General features: G+C 50.0%; 7 protein-coding genes across 7 annotated transcripts; 4 read left to right on the plus strand and 3 right to left on the minus strand.

The window, feature by feature from the left end:
- The first annotated feature begins 2705 nt into the window (after positions 1 to 2705).
- PV10_02311 (uncharacterized protein) lies at positions 2706 to 5622 on the plus strand. The gene is made up of 2 exons (XM_016366612.1): positions 2706 to 3469; positions 3529 to 5622. Exons 1-2 carry the CDS (start codon positions 2969 to 2971, stop codon positions 5467 to 5469), a joined length of 2442 nt encoding a protein of 813 aa, XP_016226130.1. The 5' UTR covers positions 2706 to 2968; the 3' UTR covers positions 5470 to 5622.
- Positions 5623 to 6233: 611 nt separating this feature from the next.
- On the minus strand, positions 6234 to 7979 carry PV10_02312 (uncharacterized protein). Its single transcript, XM_016366613.1, has 5 exons — positions 7570 to 7979; positions 7383 to 7519; positions 6886 to 7326; positions 6779 to 6832; positions 6234 to 6735 (listed from the first exon to the last, which is right to left on the minus strand). Exons 1-5 carry the CDS (start codon positions 7574 to 7576, stop codon positions 6550 to 6552), a joined length of 825 nt encoding a protein of 274 aa, XP_016226131.1. The 5' UTR covers positions 7577 to 7979; the 3' UTR covers positions 6234 to 6549.
- A 358-nt stretch (positions 7980 to 8337) lies between these two features.
- PV10_02313 (uncharacterized protein) lies at positions 8338 to 11375 on the plus strand. Its single transcript, XM_016366614.1, has 4 exons — positions 8338 to 8580; positions 8633 to 8778; positions 8831 to 10370; positions 10464 to 11375. The coding sequence occupies exons 1-4, from the start codon at positions 8458 to 8460 to the stop codon at positions 10884 to 10886; spliced, it is 2232 nt and encodes a 743-aa protein (XP_016226132.1). The 5' UTR covers positions 8338 to 8457; the 3' UTR covers positions 10887 to 11375.
- A 22-nt stretch (positions 11376 to 11397) lies between these two features.
- On the minus strand, positions 11398 to 13075 carry PV10_02314 (uncharacterized protein; the record flags this gene model as incomplete). The annotated part of the gene is made up of 2 exons (XM_016366615.1): positions 11398 to 12936; positions 12989 to 13075. 2 exons carry the CDS (start codon positions 13073 to 13075, stop codon positions 11641 to 11643), a joined length of 1383 nt encoding a protein of 460 aa, XP_016226133.1. The 3' UTR covers positions 11398 to 11640.
- Positions 13076 to 14384: 1309 nt separating this feature from the next.
- Positions 14385 to 16450, plus strand: PV10_02315 (uncharacterized protein). The gene is made up of 2 exons (XM_016366616.1): positions 14385 to 14879; positions 14927 to 16450. Exons 1-2 carry the CDS (start codon positions 14754 to 14756, stop codon positions 16211 to 16213), a joined length of 1413 nt encoding a protein of 470 aa, XP_016226134.1. The 5' UTR covers positions 14385 to 14753; the 3' UTR covers positions 16214 to 16450.
- Positions 16451 to 16580: 130 nt separating this feature from the next.
- On the minus strand, positions 16581 to 17655 carry PV10_02316 (60S ribosomal protein L11). The gene is made up of 2 exons (XM_016366617.1): positions 17388 to 17655; positions 16581 to 17278 (listed from the first exon to the last, which is right to left on the minus strand). The coding sequence occupies exons 1-2, from the start codon at positions 17536 to 17538 to the stop codon at positions 16902 to 16904; spliced, it is 528 nt and encodes a 175-aa protein (XP_016226135.1). The 5' UTR covers positions 17539 to 17655; the 3' UTR covers positions 16581 to 16901.
- A 177-nt stretch (positions 17656 to 17832) lies between these two features.
- On the plus strand, positions 17833 to 19409 carry PV10_02317 (uncharacterized protein). The gene is made up of 4 exons (XM_016366618.1): positions 17833 to 18073; positions 18137 to 18145; positions 18197 to 18268; positions 18321 to 19409. The coding sequence occupies exons 1-4, from the start codon at positions 18050 to 18052 to the stop codon at positions 18885 to 18887; spliced, it is 672 nt and encodes a 223-aa protein (XP_016226136.1). The 5' UTR covers positions 17833 to 18049; the 3' UTR covers positions 18888 to 19409.
- Positions 19410 to 19670: the final 261 nt, after the last annotated feature.

A 19670-nucleotide genomic window follows, 5' to 3' on the forward strand; every position in this document is an offset into this window, starting at 1 on the left:
ATTCTACATGTGCACGCTATCCCTGGACAATCTATAGTCACATAACAGCCTAATCATCCCTATAGGAATAACTAAGTCCACCCTAGAAGTACCCTAAAAGATGAGAAGTGCTATCTTGTTGCTTCTCTAATGTGCTATTTGCATGGAATAAAAGCAGCTTGTTTTGGACATTCATACCAATGCCACGATCATTCTTTTGTCATTCGAGTCTCTATGCCCAGGGCTTCACATCTTCACCATTTTACTGTCTAGACATTTATGAACCCTTTATGCTCTAGTGCCTCCCGTGCCGTGATCCTTTTTTCCGGATTGAATTTTGTCATTCTCACAATAAGGTCCCTGAAGTCCTCGTCGATAACTTCGTCCTGCCAGAGAGAAAATGGTTCCCGGGGGTACTCAGCTTTGAAGCTGGTGTGCGTAATCTGGAAAATCGCGATCCAAGGGTTCTCTGGGTCAGCATTATGGAGATACTGAAGAAAGTCGTTGTACGCCTCTGGATCCCCAAAATAAGATATCTGACGTTCAAGAACGACAGCTAAGGGTTCTATATCTTCCTCGAGTTCCTCTTTCAAGACACTGAAAATGACTCGTTTAGTCAAGGCGTAGATGCACTGCAAAACACAAATTCGTTAACGCCATCCCTCCACATCAGGGCAACGACATGTCCTGGTGAACTTACAACGATAGCGAATGCGAAAATGTCCGAGGGTTTGTTCATAGGGCCTTCTGCGTGTGCTTCAGGGCTTCGCCACATCCAATTCCCCAATTGCGCGCCAATAAGGTTCCCCGGAGGAGGGCATTATGCACTGTCTTCGAGGTCAGTGAGCTGCGTCCGCTCAACCACGATTCCGTGAGGTCCGTCGGCGGCATCAATCAGGATATTGTTAGGTTTAATGTCTAATGTTCATCAGCCACTTCCGACCTGTCTGAAACTGAACCGCTCTGTTACCGTTATGGACAATATTCTTCTCGTGCATCGCAGCAAGACCTCGTAGCGCGTCCTTGAGAATTCTTTTCGTGGTGGAGATCGGCAGGTTCTTCTGTACCAATCCCAGAAGATTTTGTTTGAGATGTCTGAAAACAAACATCGACTGGTCTGGGGCAGTGTCTTCTAATCCACGCACGTAGGGGCAACTACCCAATCGTCGGTAGATGTCCAAACGCAATTCGTAGTTGTTTCGAGGAATTTCTTTCAAGACAAACTTTTCATTGCCATCTCTGTGTAAATCAAAGTCAGTAAAATATACCAGGTAGGTCCATTGAGAACGGCATACGTCGCAAGGAAGACACGACCTAGCAAACTTCCTTTATCTTGAAGGACGTTTTCGATTGTGTACTGACGGCCGGATTTGCCTTTGATCTCTGTCGTGTGAGTCCTCTGTACATCTGTACCCGTAGAGTCCATTGACAATGAAGATGGTGTTATTGTGCTGGAGTAGGGAATATTCTCGACAGCCGCAAGACCTTAGAGGTACTGCAGTAGCCAAATGCGTTGACACTCATCATGGAAGCTGGTGCAACACAATCTCGTAAGGGTTTTCGAGGAGGCCAGTGGCACACAAAAGCGACGAAAGCGCTGACCTGCGGCAAAGCGAGGCAGTAGCAGAGTTTTACAGTAACTCACCAGTCTACACATGCGGTAGCTCGAATGCCACGAGACATACCCCTTTACCGCAGCCACTTAGTACAAAAGCACACCTGGTAATTTGTGCTTGTGTAAATAGTCTTTCCGTTATCCCCGTTGTCCCTTTGGGCAAAAGCAAACTCAAGTTTCTATCTCTCATGAGATGGATGAACTTAGACGACATAACCGGAAGATGGATGTCCGCTGCCGGATGTTATGTTTCGCATACTATGTACTAATTCGTTAGCTACAATAAGAGCCTTCGGATGTCCGAACGTCAGGTGGCCTATAACATAGCTGTCCTTCAACGGAGCTGAGATGAAAGATATTGCGGCTCCATGCGTTAAGAAGACCAAACACGACATTGTACAATTCAAACAGCTCGCTGAAGGAGGCTTCAATCGGAGGTCTCTCCTGTAGATGCGTTCGCACTAGGAGCACTAGCGAGCCATAGTTATTTCGTTATTGATTGGTTATGCTAATGTTGCGTCTATAATCAAGACTGAAAGTTAATGGTAAATTTATAGTATAGTAGATAGTACCTACAAAAGGAGGACATTACGCAATCCTGCTGCTCTATCATGTTCAATCAGGGCTCTGTAAAACGCCTGGACCATATACATCTTACCTCTATTCAGTCAGCCACTGCAGAGAGGTGTTGATGGCTTTTCGCTTCTCTACCCTGGAAGTTCCACATTTTACTCATTTACTCTCCTCCGATGTAATGGGCAAATTGCTGGTTGCTTCTCTCATGTGCTATTTGCGGGTACTAAAAGCAGCATCTCATCTTTTTTTGAACATGCGAGACTTGTATGTGGCAGTGTTGCAGCTAATGGCGAAGGTGACTCACAGCAGCACTAACGAGCCATAGTCAATTCGCTATTGATTGGGTATCTCGGTGTTGCATCTGTAATCAATACCCAACCTTAGGTTAATGCTATACTGGAAGTACAGAGAAGATACGTAAAGAGGGATTTCCATTTGCCGCAATGTCCTGGAACGATTGGCAGCCAATAAGGACCCCAGCGCCCCAACGTGCTACCCATGTCGCCCCTCCAGATCCCCCTCGCCCGAGGCGCCCCTCCATTGTTCCCCGTTCACGCCCACTATCACCGCCCGAGGGCCTGCGAGCCCCTGTTCCGTCTATTCGAGTTACTGGAATTGGCTTAACGGCTTTCTATCGCTGGTGAAGTCATCATCTCTCGCTTCTGACCCACGAAAACACAACACCCAATTTTAATCTCGCTCTCCGCTCCCAACAACCCACTGCGTTGGCTCCATTACCTCATATTCTCCTACGTATTTTGTTGCCGCTCAATCCAGAGTCAATAATTGTGCCTGAACATGGCAGATCCGGCAAACACACCATCCTCGCCCTCAAACCCCCGAGGCTCCCGCTCCGCACGTGGAGGAAATTCTCAAGCTAGAAGCAAGAATGACAACCAACATCAAGATGAATCGCAGGGACACGGCTCCGGTGCGAGAGGATCCAAAAACTCAAGAGGTGGCAAAGGAAGAGGTAAATCTCGCGGAGGAAGCAACTCCACCTCTGCAGCATCTCTGGCCGCTCAAGCCCCCGCAGTCAACAGCACCGGGAGACCACCTGGAGGCGGCTTCGGTGCTCGCCTGACCGAAGCTGCCTCGAAACAAAAAGGCGACTCTAAAGATACAATTCCCAAAGAACAAGAGACATCATCTGCTGTCGACGACGAAGCCGAAATTTGCTTCATCTGCGCCAGTCCCATTGAACATGTCGCAATCGCACCTTGCAATCATCAGACCTGTCACATATGCTCCCTTCGCTTAAGGGCTCTTTACAAGACAAGAGCATGTGCACACTGCAGAGTATGTCCTCCGTGAGCCCTCCAGATCATCCTGCGCCTTGCTAACGTGATTTTCTTTAGACTGAATCACCCTTTGTCATCTTCACTGACAACGCGGACAAGCGCTTCGAAGACTTTACCCCTTCCGATTTTGTCAAAGTCGACGATAACCTAGGTATCAAGTACGAAAAGGATGTCATCCTAGAGGACACAATACTACTGCTCCGGTATAATTGCCCGGATCGAGAATGCGAAGTCGCCTGCCTCGGCTGGCCGGATCTTCATCGACATGTCAAGACCAAGCATGGCAAAATCATGTGTGATCACTGCACGAGACACAAAAAGGTCTTTACGCACGAACATGAATTGTTCACGTTTGGTGACCTACGGAAACACGAGAGATTTGGCGACGACAACCCTGGCGCAATCGACCAGTCTGGGTTCAAGGGCCATCCCGAATGTGGCTTCTGTAGGCAACGCTTCTACGGGGACGATGAACTCTACACTCATTGTCGGGAAAGACATGAGAGGTGTCACATCTGCGACCGAAGGAACGGTGGTAGAAATCCTCAATATTATCTCGACTATGCCGCACTAGAGAAGCACTTTGCCAAGGCTCATCACGTCTGTCTAGATGCAGAGTGCCAGGCAAACAAAACAAACGTCTTTGAGTCGGAGATGGATCTGAAAGCTCATCAACTCTCAGAGCATCCCAATGGCCTGTCCAAGGATGCTCGCAGGGATGCCCGGCTTGTTAATCTCTCTGGATTCGATCTCCGCACCCCGTACCAACCAGAACGAAGGGGTGGTCGACAAGAGCGAAATGATCGTGGTATTGGTCGAGGAAGAGACCCCAATGCCGACCCACTACCGGTTTCGAGCGCTCAACCTCTAAGCAGAGCCGAATTGGCATACCAGAGGCAGCTGGCAATTCAGAGTTCCCAGTCAGTATCGAGCAGAAGTTTTGGGGGTCAGCTCACACAAGCTGCACCTGTGTCACGACCTCAAACAAGTACTGGACCACCGAGAAGCGACCTGCCCCCTATGGAGAATCTGTCCCTCAACCAAGCAGCCCAACCGCCACCAAACATGACCCCTCAAGAACAAGCCCGAAACTTGCGGCACCAGGCCGTGATATCGCGAGCAGCGTCACTGCTCAAGAACGACCAAACGAAACTCTCCCAGTTCCGGACACATATTTCAGCATACCGCAGTGGGACCAGCTCGGCGACGGATTTGATTGATGCCATTTTTGATTTGTTTGACAGCCCTAGCTCAGAAATTGGAAAATTGGTGCGGGAGCTTGCCGACTTGTACGAAGATGAGACCAAGCAACAGTCGCTCCTGTCTGCTTGGAACAATTGGCGGAGCATCAACGAAGATTACCCCAGCCTACCCGGACCAAGTGGCACACTACCTGGGGTCACTGGATCTGGGTCAGGAGGGCGAAGAGTGTTGACGCTGAAGAAAAGCACAGTTCAATCGTCTCGGTCCGCAGTCTCCCGACAAGGCTCTTGGGGCAATAGTATCACCAATGGCACCAGCAGCGAACCGTTTCCAGCTCTTGGTCCTAGCAAGGGAAACAGCCGCAAGACCGCTGTACAATTGGCTTGGGGCCAAGCTTCTGCTCCAACAGGCACATCGACAAACCCCAGTGCATCTCAAGCGAGCTCTATCCAATCATCTCGTTCTACAGCAAGGAAAGCTCCGCCGTTGCGACAGACGGAGGAGAACTTTCCATCGTTGCCTGTTGCCGCCAAACCCAACACCATGATGGCTGGCTTCAATACTCGTGGATCGGTTCGATGGCTTGACTCAAGCCGAAATTCACCTTCTGGGTCGGGGACCAACACTCCCGCATGGGGAAATGGTGGTATGGCTCCGACTCCTGCTCAAGCCGCTGCGGCGATGGCGTTCTCTGCCACCCCGAGTAACGAGACGGGCGAAGGCGAACTAGGGTCGTCCAAGAAGAAAGGAAAGAAAGGCAAAGGCAAAGGAGAGACGTTGTTTCATTTTGGTTGAGGGGTGTTACGACACATTGCAGGCGTTCAGCTCATGTCTTTGATTCAATGGCACGAGAAATGAGTGATGACTTTAGCGACATTCCAAAGCATAGTGGCGCTTGGGAAATAGATGCAGTGCCTGAATACATTGTAGCCAAAACTAGTACTTCACAAGCTCTTTCACATATTCTTGAAGAGATATAGACTCTGTCCAGGGCACCCTCCAGATTGCAGTTCTGTCTAGGGCACTCTCCTCAGGGCACCCTCCAAATAGCATTTCTATTTAGAGCACTCTCCCCAAGGCACCCTCCAAATGGCACTTCTTGGATAGATATTAGTCGATCCTATGGACATGATTAGGCTGTAATGTGGCTCAAGATTTGCCCGGGAATAGCGTGCATACGTAGATGCCCCGATGATGCATTCCTCGGACGATGAGATGAGGCTGAAGAAAAGGGATGCATTTCTTGGCATTCGAGATACCGCGCGTGCGTTCCGAGTTACCGAAGTACCTAAGTTACTAGGTACCTCCTATCCAAATGCATTTTGGTTCACTGCATCCCAGGCTTACAGTTTCAAACGAGGAAGTTCCCCCCTCTCGAAGGCTAAGGCTGCATGCAAATAGCACATTGGAGAGGTAACCAGCAATTGGGTTGTTGTCATTACCTACTTTTGAGCCTCGTCCAATTTAGTCAGCAAGGCTGGGTGAGGGAACAATATTCCGCCGAACAAGACACGCAGCCGTGGAACGTATACACATATACGTGGTATAGAGAGAAAAAGTGAGAAGAAGAGCCTTAGGAATATCTCATTGGGTTTCATTCCAGCTTGATATTCAAATCACATAATCTGGAGCCCTTTTATCATGTAATACTGCCAGAGGTATCGTCGTTCCAACCGGGCATTGCCACCAAATAGTAAAGGACTCTGCTCCTCAGGTCCAACTTCTGTGGTGATGTACTCTGCCCTCCACACCTATGCGCACCTCTCGAAGTGCAATGCTGCTCCAATGCTGCTCAGTCATCAGTGTCGCACTCCATCAGCCTTGCCATCGACCATCAGTCCGATCTTAGGTGCACAATATTGGCCATAAATCCAGCTATTCGTCAGGGTTGTACATTTGTTGGGAAATGAGTTTGGTCATGGTGAACATGTGTACTTTGTCTTGTCGAAAGACTTCCCGCATTCTGTCGTCACAGATGATGAATCGCTTGTCCGCCGGGTCTTGGAGGTCATTGGCCTTGATATACTGCCATATTCTTTTGGTTGTTTCCGGTCGAGAAAGCTGTTCGGTTAGCCACGGCAAAACAGTGATAGATCTGACTCACCTGAATCGCACCATCAAACAGATTAGACAAGGCTGGCGACAAGTTCAGTGGTTTCTAGTCAAGGTCAGTCCGATCACTCTTTGCGCAGGATAAGGCCAATTGCCTACATGAAAACCTGTATCTCGTTTGGGTTTAGCCGGCTTCTCGCCATCTTCTGCCTCTGAATCATCTGATCCAGTGACCCTCTCCTTCTTCTTGACCTTTCTCTTCTTTTTGGCTGGTGCCGTCTTTCTATTAGCTCCACCTCGTGTTGGACGTGCTCGTAGATCTTCTTCTGCTTGCAACTTGGCGGCAAACGCGGCGTCCGAATCAATCCCGTTCTTGCGCTTCTTCTTTGGCGGTGGAGAATCAACGACATCTGACAAATCCTCACTTGAGGCTTCGCGTTTGCCCGGTGTGCTAGAAGGGGACGACGGAGAAGGTTTGCGGACTCCGTTGGTCTTGGGAATCGGGTCTCCTGCTTCGACTGAGGGCACGACTGTACTTTCACCGTTCAGTCTCGCATTGATAACATCGAATCTCTCATCAATCAGGGTTTTGATGGCAGTCTGTATACACATTCGTCAGCCGTCGTCAGTAGTAAGTAATGGTGCGCGAGACCAACCTTCTGGGGAGTTATGTCATATTCAACCCTCTCTTGAATTCCGGCGAGTATCTTCTTTCTCGTGATAGTGGTCAGATCCGCGCTATTCAAAATCGAATCGATGATGCCGATATACTTGTTGCGCACTTCGGAAGGGACTATCAGAACGGTTAATATCAAGACAGGGTCCGACAAACAATGCACTTACGCGACATCGTCAAACCTGGTTCTCGGCGGTAAAGAATGAGATTAGGGATCAGGCTAACTTCGGCAGGCGATCAAAGTAAATCTCAGAAGAAATAATGGTCAAGAAATCGGGGTCGAGCCCATGTGCCTTGAAGACAAAAGCATCAATTCGGTGTTGGTAAATAGATCTCCCAGCAAGTGGTCCGCTGCAGATTCCCTGCAGAGATGTGCAGAAAAGCTACAGCGCCACGGCGTTGAAGAACAGAGAAAGGTGTACACAGAGTTTTGAGGTGCAGACGAACTCAATATGATAGAGATGCGAAGTTTGAAAGGAGTCAGGTCAGGTGGCTCAGGTCAAGTTGACAAGCGAAGATGGAGGTTGAAGGTGAAGATGATGCCCGCATGCGCATCCACATGACAATTGTTGGAGAGACGGGGTTGCTTGACTGGAACGACTGGGTGATGTTCGCCTATTTCTGGCTAGTGGGAGCCCCCACGGCCGTCTTGGAGCCACTTAGAGTCGTTTTGAGCAGGTGGCCCGAGCGGTCTCTGGTAGTAATGCTCCAGCCTGAAGACAAGGATTCTCGGTACCTAGCAAGCCTAGGCGGTAAGCCTGGGGCACTGGATTGGCCCAAGAACATTGACTCCGTATTTGCTGTGAGCCATGACCAAAATGGACAATTCGTCATTCGCACACACATGACTCGTGTTAATCACGGGATATGGCACAAATCGAGTCACCAAAATCTTGGCCATCCACAACTGCGCTCTTGCATTTTTCTGGCGCCAGTAGAAGACACTGCACATCAGATCAACGCCCCTCGTCGCCGCCTCCTCTTCATATCTCATCCTTCAGTGCATTGCTGTCTAGTCGTCCTTAGACTTGAGAGGATCGACAAACACCGCAATCATGGCCCCTGGATTCGACCAGCTCTCGGACCACGACTTCCAAGACGAAGAAGATAATATCGACTTCAGTGATCTCAAGGAACGCTACGATGTTCGCATGGAAGAAGGCCTCGACACTTTTGTTGTACGTCTGACCTTGATTCTCTGTGCTAGAACTCTCTGCTAAATCATCAAAGGTCATCGATGGTCTCCCCATTGTCAACAATGAGCAAAAACCTAAACTTGTCAAATTCTTACTCAAGAGACTGAACACTGTTGGTCGCATCAAGGATGGAGAAGATTCAGTCTTCATGCCGATGGGTGATCAGGGACAATCCGAAGGGTAAAACCTGCCTTTACTACTGAGGCCACTGTGATGTTAACTATGTTCCCAGTTTCGCCTTCGTCGAGTTCCAAACGCCTGAACAAGCGGTCGCTGCCACCAAACAACTTCACGGAACCGCCCTCGACAAGAAGCATACCCTTGCTGTCAACAAGCTAACCGACATTGAAAAATTCGGCAGAGAAGGACGAATAGATGAAGAATACTCCCCACCACAAGTTGCACCTTTCACAGAGCAGGATCATTTAAGGTCATGGCTCTTTGACCCCGCTGCTCGCGACCAATTCGTCATGTTCCGAGGTGACAATGTTGGCGTGTTTTGGCACAATAAAAAAGACAACCCTGAGTCCGTGGTGGACAGACCTCACTGGACACAACTTTTCGTCAGCTGGTCACCTCAAGGCACATATCTTGCATCAGTACATCAGCAAGGTGTTCAGATTTGGGGTGGACCAAAGTTCAACAGAATCAGACAATTTCCTCACCCCTTTGTCAGCCTCATCGAATTCTCCCCTGGCGAGAAATACATCACAACATGGTCCAATCAACCAATTGTGGTCGAAGAAGGAAAAGGTCCTCTGACTATTGACGAGGAAGGCAAACACATTGTGATTTGGGACGTTGAAACTGGCCAGCCTTTACGTTCTTTCGTTGCCCATGACCTTGCCCCAACAAACGCCGCCGATGGGTCTGTTGTACCTCCAAAAGCCAAGGTCCAATGGCCCGCCTTCAAGTGGTCTGCCGACGAGAAATATGTTGCTCGCATGAAGCCTGGCGAGTCCATCTCCATCTACGAAACACCTCGCATGAATCTTCTGGACAAAACCTCCATCAAAATTGAGGGTATCGTCGATTTTGAATGGGCACCCGCTACCGTGCAGCGTGAAGGCGTTAAGATCTCGGAGCAGCTGCTCTGCTTTTGGACTCCCGAGATCGGCTCCAATCCTGCCAAAGTTGCTTTGATGTCGGTTCCCACCAAAGAAATCGTTCGCACCCGTAACCTCTTCAATGTCACCGACGCCAAACTGCATTGGCAATCCGAGGCAAAATTCATTTGTGTCAAGGTTGATCGACATAGCAAGTCGAAGAAGTCATTAGCTACTAACCTAGAGATTTTCCGCATCAAGGAGAAGGGCGTTCCTGTAGAGGTTGTTGATTCTCTCAAGGATACAGTTATCAACTTTTCCTGGGAACCCAAGGGGGATCGATTTGTCTTGATCACAGCCGGTGAGGCCGTTGCGGGAAGTAATGTTTTGCCAAAAACTGCCGTCTCGTTCTTTGCTCCCGAGAAGCTCAAAGGCCCGGGCACTGGCGCGTTCAAGCATGTACGGACCTACGACAAGAAAAATTCCAACGGCATCTACTGGTCACCACGTGGTCGTTTTGTCGTGGTAGCAACTGTCAGTGTGCAGCAACACAGCGACATTGATTTCTATGATCTTGACTACGAGGGCGATAAACCGGAAAGCGAGGCAGCATTCGCCGCAAATCTGATGCTGATGAACACGGAAGACCATTACGGTATGACGGATATCGAATGGGACCCTACAGGAAGATACGTTACCACGGTTGCTAGTGTGTGGACCCATCAGGTAAGCCAAGTTCCTCCATCTCGTTTTGGTTGTTTGCAACTATTTGTGCATCGTATCAAGGAGCCATCACACTAACACACACCTCAAATTTAGATGGAAAATGGCTATCGCATGTGGACGTTCTTCGGACAACCACTTTCGGAGAACCCTACTGAGAAATTCAAGCAGCTGCTGTGGCGACCACGGCCAGCGACTTTGCTCTCTAAGGAAGAACAACGTGCCATCCGCCGCAACCTCCGAGAGTACAGTAAAGAGTTTGAAGAATTGGACAAAGAATTGGAGGAAGGAGCCAATGCCGCAGTTGTTGAAGCCCGACGACGTTTGTACTCGGAGTGGTACAGCTGGATCTCCGAGGAGAAAGAGCGACTCAAGGAGGAGCGCGAAGAATTGGGTCTCCCAGATCCTGAGACAGAGCTGCAGTTGTCGCGGACGAGGAGCGCAGACCTCGAAGGCGAAAAGGTGGTGGAAGAAGTTATCGAAGAGGTCATCGAGGAGACCGAAGAGATTGTGTCTTAGGAAGACTGAGGAGCAACTATGGCATGTGTTGCTGGCCTGTTGCCTCCCGGCTAGACTTGAGCTCCTCTGTGGCTGGGACCTGTGCAGGGAACGAGTCTGCCTTACCTCGGACACTTCCCACCCTCCACGGTATCTCAAGCCGGCAATCTCTCTGGCCCAATGTGTATACATCGTCGCACGCTCTCAAGCACACCGTCGATCGACGACAATGGTTTCCAAGTTCCTGTGCAAACCGAGATGCGCAGTGATTGGGCCACTGTGAGCTCCAGCAGCAGTTGAGCGAGCAGCCCATATTCTATGACAGTATATGATCATGGGAACGAGAATTTAGATTCGATGGCATGATGGATGAGTGAGGTTCGAACAGCGAATATGATAGCCGGGGGCTGTTCGCATCGCATGAGATTGCAGTGCATTACATTGTAGTATTTCAGGCACCAGTATCAAAAAAGCGCATGCCTTTCTAAAAGTGAAAAAATCAAGACATGCACACGCCGATGTATTGGTTCATCAACATCTCGTCACGGTTGCCCTGATGAGAAGATGCTCATTCTCTACCGATAAACAGCCATGATTTCGTCTCTGTCTGGCCTGACAATCCATCGTGCTTAAATCAACATGCAAAAAGGTGTGCGCTCCGAATCAAACCCCGTGCGTTTAAACCAGTGTCCAGGCAAACCAGTCGACTCGCTCAAAACCGAGACTGACACATCACTGACATCAACCGAAGAGTGGAAACAAACACTCTGTTCGATTAAACATCTCTCTCGTACTCTCCCTTCATGCCTTCCTCGACATCTCTCAACTGGTCTAAATTAATTCTACACTCGTCCATTTTCTTAGACCAATAGAACAACTCCTGACTAACAGCCGCATGTCGCTTGCTGTTCAGAGGCGCCTCGATGTCATCATACGTCTCCCACGCGACACGGTGTTTTCGTTTAGCTTCTTGGAACTGGTCGGTGAGGAGTTGTTTGACGTTGGACAGAGCTTGCCAAGGTGATATCTTGGGTCTCATGGTCGGGTCGTCGAGCATGGCATCTTGAAGAAGTTGGGTGATTTGGGCGGTGAAGTCGGGCTGTGGTCTGTCGATCGAGGTCGAGGCCTTTTTCCCGGCTGCAGTACTGCTGGATGGTTGAGCCGTAGCATTGGCGTGAGAGACATGTTTGGTCTTCTTGGTGTTGGTGAGACGGAGGCAGACTTCGCAGTTATGGATGTGGTCTGGATCGTGGCGGTGAAGAACACCCTGGGCTCCCTTAGAGACAACGTCTTTGCTACCCTGTGGTTGGGCTTGAGACATGGTGATATCAGGGATGATGTAGGCAGATGTCATGTTCTCGTCAAGATCGAGGTGTCGGCGCCGGCGAGATGTGTTTGAGATCCCTGTAGCGTCATCGAGTATGCTGTTCTCCGTGTCATTAACAACAGGCTTCTTGTAATTCTGGGAGGGTTTCCTGTTCTCTGCTGTGGTCTTACTCGCTGTTCGCTTTTGGAGTGGTGGAGAGGCTGGTCTGTTGACATTGACTGATTGCAAAACACGTGCTTCGTCTGAGATTGTCGTCTTGCCATTTTGCTTATTCTCGGCGACGGCGCTCTTGGACGAGAAACGTCGAACGGGGGATTGGTCTGGAGACATAGACCGGCTGATGTCGAACAGTTCGTCGTCTACATGGGTTGATACGCGACGAATCTTCTTTGCAGAAGCTGTTTGTTTGTTGTTCGCAGCGCGTAGCAACTTGAGCTCGAGTAGGGCCTCATCCCGCTCCCTCGTCAACGAGTTAATGGTTTGGACTGCCTCGTTCAGATCGCGCTGTAGGGTTCGTAGTGAAGCGACAATTTGCTTCTCGTCCACAGGGATTGAGTAAGGAATGTGAAGATTTGGTAAAGAGCCTTGGTCTGCGACGATTTGAGAGGTGTTGGGGATGTTTTGAGGGAGCACAAAGGATTGGGAGAGATTCTGAGACTTTGACGACACCGCTCGACTGAAACGTGTCGATTTCTTCGTAGGTCTATCCAATTGTGGTGATGTGGAACCGGGGGTGTACATGACCTGGATATTGTCAGTAGTGGCTGATGGAGGAGGAACAGGTGGGAAGCGCTACTTGGTAGTTGCCAACAAAGGCATCAGCTGAGTGAATACTGCTGTAATTGGTACCGATGGTGCCGTTGTCAAAGCGCGAGGGGGGCATGGCTGCGTTGAGACGATTGTCGATGTCCAGATATGTTATGTTCTGCAACGATGAAGGTTGAAATCCTGTTGAGCGAGAATTCCAATTTGAACATTATTGAGTGAGGACGGGGATGTTTATTTGTTTCCGCATTGGGCGATCCACAGGATAGGGAATATTATTTTTCCGATGGTCTTGGCGGGCTACAGTGACGACGATCTACCTGGACCTGTGTGTACAGAGGAAGTCAAATGTCAAATGCCGAAGGGACTTCATCAGGCACACCAGATGATGTTATGCTACCACTACTGGACGCTCATCTCATCAAGTTCGACTGGACGCATTGAGTAGAATCATGGATTCCAAATCCTGACTGAGCTCAATTGTAGGTCGAGCCACTTCAAGCTTGAAAGCTAATGCGTCTCGTAACGAGTTTGGGAATGAGTAGTGTATAGGCCTAAGATCCCCCAGATATGTACCTAGTCTAGGTTGTCACTGGATTTTTAGAGTCTAGGAGCTACAGGTGCCTAACTGAGGCATGCTTGGCTACCTACCTACCTACCTACCAAACCAATTATCAGGCGCCCGCCTTTACCCCCCACGGGCAGTGTGCCTGTCTTACGTACCACTCAGGTCCTTACCAAACGCCTCCAGTCCACCAGTCGTTGAAACTCTGGTCTGGCGACGTCGCTGATGTAGGTTCTGTTCTGCGCACGACAAATTTAATTATCATCAGTGAAGCGTCTGCAGTGATCTAAGTGCAACCAACATGAAACATCTTTAGCAGATACAAGTAGCTGGAAATTCAGCGATTGGTGCCGAGTAACGCTGGCGTCAAGTCCCTCCAATCCCCGAGTTTCTTTTGGCAGGATGTGCGAGTTCTTATAGTCGTTGCAGCCATTGTCGCATGAGATGCAGCCGCCAGGGATATCATTTTGGCATGATGGTCTGCACGCCAAACATAGATCTCAGGAAACACAGATTCGAATCTAATCTACGTCCAGGGGAAAGCAGTGTGCAGACTGTCTGAATTTGTCGAGCCGTGCCCTCGCATGCCTCGCCTTCTTAGGATATTACATGGTGAGAGTAGTGACTAAACCGCCTCCCCACTAGCACGAATCCGTCAGGATTCCACGATCATCAACCAGGGATGGTTATTTGATAAACGGCCAAGGTGAACAAGCCTACTGTAAGGCTCATCCACTGGGGGCCGGGGGGCTGACGGCCGCAGCCATCCTGCCGGGTTGGATTTCTTGACCAACTCCTCCTAACCAGTCACCCAGTTGGGTCTAAGCAGGCACTCACTGCCTGCCTGTCCCTCCGGACCAACCGACTACATCAGCTCTACGTATGCCACCTCGTAAACTTCTCAGCAACCAACTCTCTGGCTGACCATTTCTACATCTTATCATTGTACATTTAGTCAAAAAGCATTGCATCACCTTACAAACGATCTATTTTCTGTGTATAAACGCATTCCCAGTCTTGTCCCCAGCGTCTCTGCTATTGTCGCAGTAGTGACCTGCGATATTCCAAGTGAACGATAGCAAACAACATACCTGTCACTTACCCTTGAATCTCACCCACTCGACACTGGCTGTTGATTGTCGGCGTCGAGCCTCACGTACAGATGCCCTGCTTATGATTGTCTCCGAGTCTGCACCAACGACATCAATACCAACTCGAACCCATCCATAAAATGCCCGTTTTCCCCAACCACTCCAGGCGGAATAGTCGTCCCTTTTCAACCAGTCACATTCACAAGAGGCAAGCTGGAGACAGTGGAGGCAGGAATGGCTTCTCCGGCAGTGCGGTGACCATTGCTGTATGTTCCCGCCCTCCATATTATCGTCTTAAGCTGACCAATGCAAGACTATTGCCGCTATTCTCGTTGGCATCACTGGTAGTGTGGTACTCTACTCATTCTTGCGTAAATGGAGGAACCAAGGCCGAAGCCCAAAATACATCCCTACAAAATTTCTCAAGAGCAAGTGGCAGAGTTGGAAGCCTGGTGGAAAATACTCACAGGTCCAGAATCGAGACCTCTCCTCTACCAACACCGCATATAATCCCGCTGAACCCGCCGGTGTCGATCGAAATGCCAGTGTCAGAAGCACAATCACTCTTCCCGCCTATTCAAGGGCGCCCAAAGAGAGCGAGCAAGTCATTGGACGAGAAGGAGAAAGAGGCGGTATGGATACCGTGGTCGAATACCCAGAAACCCAGGATGAACAGGAAACTCGCCGAGAAGAGCAGATGGAGTCTCTGTATCAAATCCGACTTGCGAGAAGACGAGAACTTCAAGAGCGAGAAGCAAGAAGACGTGAGAGGCAGGAAGCTCGCGATCGGGGGGACACTGTCCGATTGGAAGAGCTGCGGAGAGAATCTCGTCAACGGGCAGAGAGCGCAACGGCGTTGAATGGCGGTGTCAGCGTCTCAGCAGCAACTCTGATCGCAGAGCATCAGTCACGAGGCCGAGAAAGGAGAGTTTCAAGTGTCGCGTATGGATCTCTAGGTGAAGTACGACACGATGGGACCAGACTCCGGGCCAACAGCAACGACTCAGAGAGAGGTGGCTTGCTGAGCGGAGCAGCCCCTATGGGTGAGGAGACCACAGGTCGGCCCCGGTTGACTTCTGATGCGACATCCATCCCCTATCTATCTCGACCACACACAAGAGAGAGCTCGATCAGTGGCTTGAGTGTATCGTCCATCGGTTCAGACCAAGAAGTCGTTCGACAGGTGACTCCAGGGTCAGAACCTCCTCGGGCTTCAAATAGCAGTGGAACCGCCAATTCCTCACCTGCCGCCAACAGATTCACTCCTGATGAGAGCACAGGCTCTGAGGACATTGGTGAGTCACGCATTCCCGAGGCCGATGCGGTGGACGATGCCAACAGGCCACCTGAATACGACAATTTGGATTGGGGAGATGCTCCTTCTTATGAAGTGGCCATGGCTCGCCGGGCTGCTAGCAACGCCAGTCGAGCCGCAGGACTGCCCAGTCGTGCACCAACAAACGCAACCCCGAGGCTTCCTCAGCTCAACCTCCCGAGCATCAATATCTCGGTTGCATCAGAGCCAAATACGCCCGTGATAAGCCCATCGGCTACCTCGCCATCTACTGGAGCTCAATCTTCAAACAACAGACAATCTTGAAAATATCTACCGATCTAGCACAACCAGATCATTAAATGCCCCGCCGATTGGTGTAAACAATCATGACTACGACATTGACGATTTCAGAAGCAGCAGAGCATCAATATAATGGGAGCCAGGAGTCGATCTGTATAGTACGGCGTTTTTAAGCCTATGTAGTTGGAACATGTCTTGGTGTAGGCCATCATTGGTCAGACGCGGAAGACAACATCTTGGACATGTCGATGGTTGAATATAATTTTCACTTCCAAATATGATGTCGAGACCTTCAACCCATTAATCGGTTGGCGATCGCTCAATAGTTTCGAGACACGACAGCACCTGGAGATACTGATTAAGGCTTCTACACAATGCTCGAGAGAGAAACTTTAGGTTGGTTCAGCGTTTTGATTGTGGCAAGGCCGATAATGACCACTGCTCGCCATGATACATAGATTCAGCAACGTCCAGCACTTTTTGTCCTTGGATGAATAGACCGTGTCTGGCAGAAGCAGTATGAGAGCACCAGACTAGGTATGAGGCGCGTGTCTGGAAAGGGATGGGTTGTAGTGCATGGTGATCAAGTTCGATCCATATACCACAGAACCACCTTGTGTGTAACAAGCAAGATCATGCTCCAAGAGAGGAAATCCCTCTTTTCCACCGACAACGAGACATGATGACAATTTTGCTCCGTTTGTCTATCTGTCTATCGGACAATACCCTCGAATCTTGTCTTGAACCACTTGACGGTGTCGTCACGGGTGACCTGGTGGCTTCGTCCAACCCTCGACTTAGCCCGACGTCTTCTGGCAACTCTGGCACCTGGGCGGCTCATGATGGTGTAGAAATCCATTCCGTAGATACCGATCGCAGGGTCGTACTTGATACCAAGATCGATGTGTTCCGAAATACCGAATCCGAAGTTGCCGGTCTCGCTGAAGTTCTTCTTGCGCAGTTCGTATTCCTTGACCTTGAGTCCTCGCTCGAGAATTTCCTCGGCCTTGGGTCCTCGCACCGTGACGTGCACGGCAATCTTTTCGTTACGTCGGATACCGAATGATCGAACGGTGTAGCGAGCTTTGCCTATGGAGAGATGGAAAAACCTTCGGTTAGTTTATGCTTTCATCGCCACATGTAAAATCGTTCCGATTCTTGAACAGAGGTCAGGGTCGAGGGAGGGGGTTTGACATACTGTAGACGGGGGTTTGACCCGACAGTTGTTCCAACACTTTGGCGGCACGAGTGAGACGATCACCAGATTCGCCGACGGAGATGTTCAACACCAATTTGTCGATACGCAGCTCCCGCATGGGGTTTGAGCTCTTGTCGTTGCCTTCCGCCATTTTGTGAGAAATGGTGGTGTTAACGATTGCGACAGAGATTGAAAAACCAAGTGAGATGGCTGCGTGGTGGGATGGAGAGGATGAGAGAGAGGGAGGAAAGTCGGCTGCAAATTGCGGTGCGGTGCGATTGAGGTCGACTTGAATTTCAGTGTGTCTCTGAAAATAGCGGGTCTTGGCAGAATTGTGGGTGCCAAGATTGTATTTGGGCTAGTCCATTTATGTCTTAGTGCAAAATTATCCCAAAAGCAGCAACTCTACATCGACTGTCTGCAATGATTCAAGACTAGAATTGCACCTGGCGATTTCATATACTCACTCTTGTGTCACAACATTAACACGTCAGCTCGGGCCTGGTCTACTGTTGCTTTGCAAGCAGTCGTTTCAGCCACCGTCTGACAGTCGTGGTTTGAGCTGCGGCCCCAAACCACGCGACAGTACTTTTTTGAAAATCCTTGAACCAACGCTTGACGCGAAGGCTACAAGTCGCATTCGTGCGCCAAATTAAGACGAGATGGCGAACAAGCAGGGGAAAATGGTACGTGGTGTCTTCCTTTGCATCTGGTGGTGGGCTAGTGACTGATGCTAACTTTGTTCACAGCAAAATCTGGTAATGAGTCTCCGTCTCGACTAGGACCAAAACAACTAATGATTTTTCTAGATCAACTATCGCATGCGGGTAACTCTCAATGATGGTCGACAGATGACAGGCCAGATGCTGGCTTTTGACAAAGTCAGTCTAATATGTTAGGTTTGTGGTGAATTCCTTACTGACGTTTGAACAGCACATGAACCTCGTCCTCGCCGATACCGAAGAATTCCGCAAAGTCAAACGCAGAGCAAAGTCTTCAGCGCCAGCAGCTCCAGGATCGGCGGCAGCCGCAGCCGTCGAAACAGAAGAAAAGAGAACACTGGGTCTTGTCATTTTGCGAGGAACAAACATTGTGTCTAGCAGCGTCGAAGGCCCGCCGCCATCAGATCCTTCGTCGAGACTTGGCCAATCCGCACCCGGTGGTGCTGTGTCAACGCTTCAGGCAGGTGTGGGCATCTCAAAGCCAGCTGGTCGCGGTCTTCCGGTCGGATTAGGAGGTCCAGTGGCAGGTATTGGAGGTCCACCACCGCCAGGCGGCTTTGGTGTTCCACCAGGAGGGTTTTCCGGAGCACCTCCACCAGGCTTTGGAGGAAGAGGTGCACCAGCTCTTGGAGGTCCTCCTCCCGGATTTGGCGGCCCTCCTCCAGGCTTTGGTGGTCCACCTGGCGGTGCGCCTGCTGGATTTCAACCACCACCAGGCTTCCAGGGTGGCCCTCCAGGTCAAGGACGTGGATTTCCCCCACCAGGATTCGGGAGGTGATCATGGTCGTCGCAGTCGGAATTGCTTTGGATTATGAGAAAATGTGCGTAGGGATGCGAAGCTGCACCTTGCAGTCCAGTTCCGCGACTGAACTTCTGCCACGCACAGTGAGGAACTCCTTTGTGGGGGATGCCTCTCGACTTGATGGGTCAAAGTCAGACAGACCACATGATGACCTGTCTCTAATAAAGACCCTGGCCATTGGCTCATACCGATACGCAAATCACAATGGAGGATCCAAAATAGCATTCATGAGGCACAGCATCACACAGCAGCCTGACGGTATTGTTGGGGATTCTCCAACCTGGAAGGTTGCACCGCTGAGATGAACAGGTACCTCAGCAGCCAGGAAGGCCGTGTCCGTGCAGGATACAGAAGATAGCAATGACATTCAATGGCGCTTTCTATGGGCTTGTGAGTCTGTATATTTGCAAGACACGAAAACTCAGGCGTTGTTGACGTCTGTAGGCCGTCGACTCAGCACCTTCAAAGTGACGCTTTGACTTCATGATTACGTCTTATCTAGAAAATACTCAGCGTAACTGAACTGATAGCGCGGACAAATTTGCGTGTCATGCTGGTGAGCATTGAGCAGTGTAATGGGGTGCGTTGAAAATTGCGGACGAATTTTACCCCTTATTTTGGTAGCCTTGGGGGGGGCGGGGGGGTTTAGCAGACTACTTAGACTAGGACTGTCGAACCGTACCTGGAGGCCACCTTTTATTGAGTACCAGCACCCCGAGACATAGGCAAACGGGTATCACAATCAACAATGACCTAGCC

This window comes from Exophiala mesophila (genome assembly GCF_000836275.1).
Source record: "Exophiala mesophila strain CBS 40295 unplaced genomic scaffold supercont1.2, whole genome shotgun sequence".
Lineage (NCBI taxonomy): Eukaryota > Fungi > Ascomycota > Eurotiomycetes > Chaetothyriales > Herpotrichiellaceae > Exophiala > Exophiala mesophila.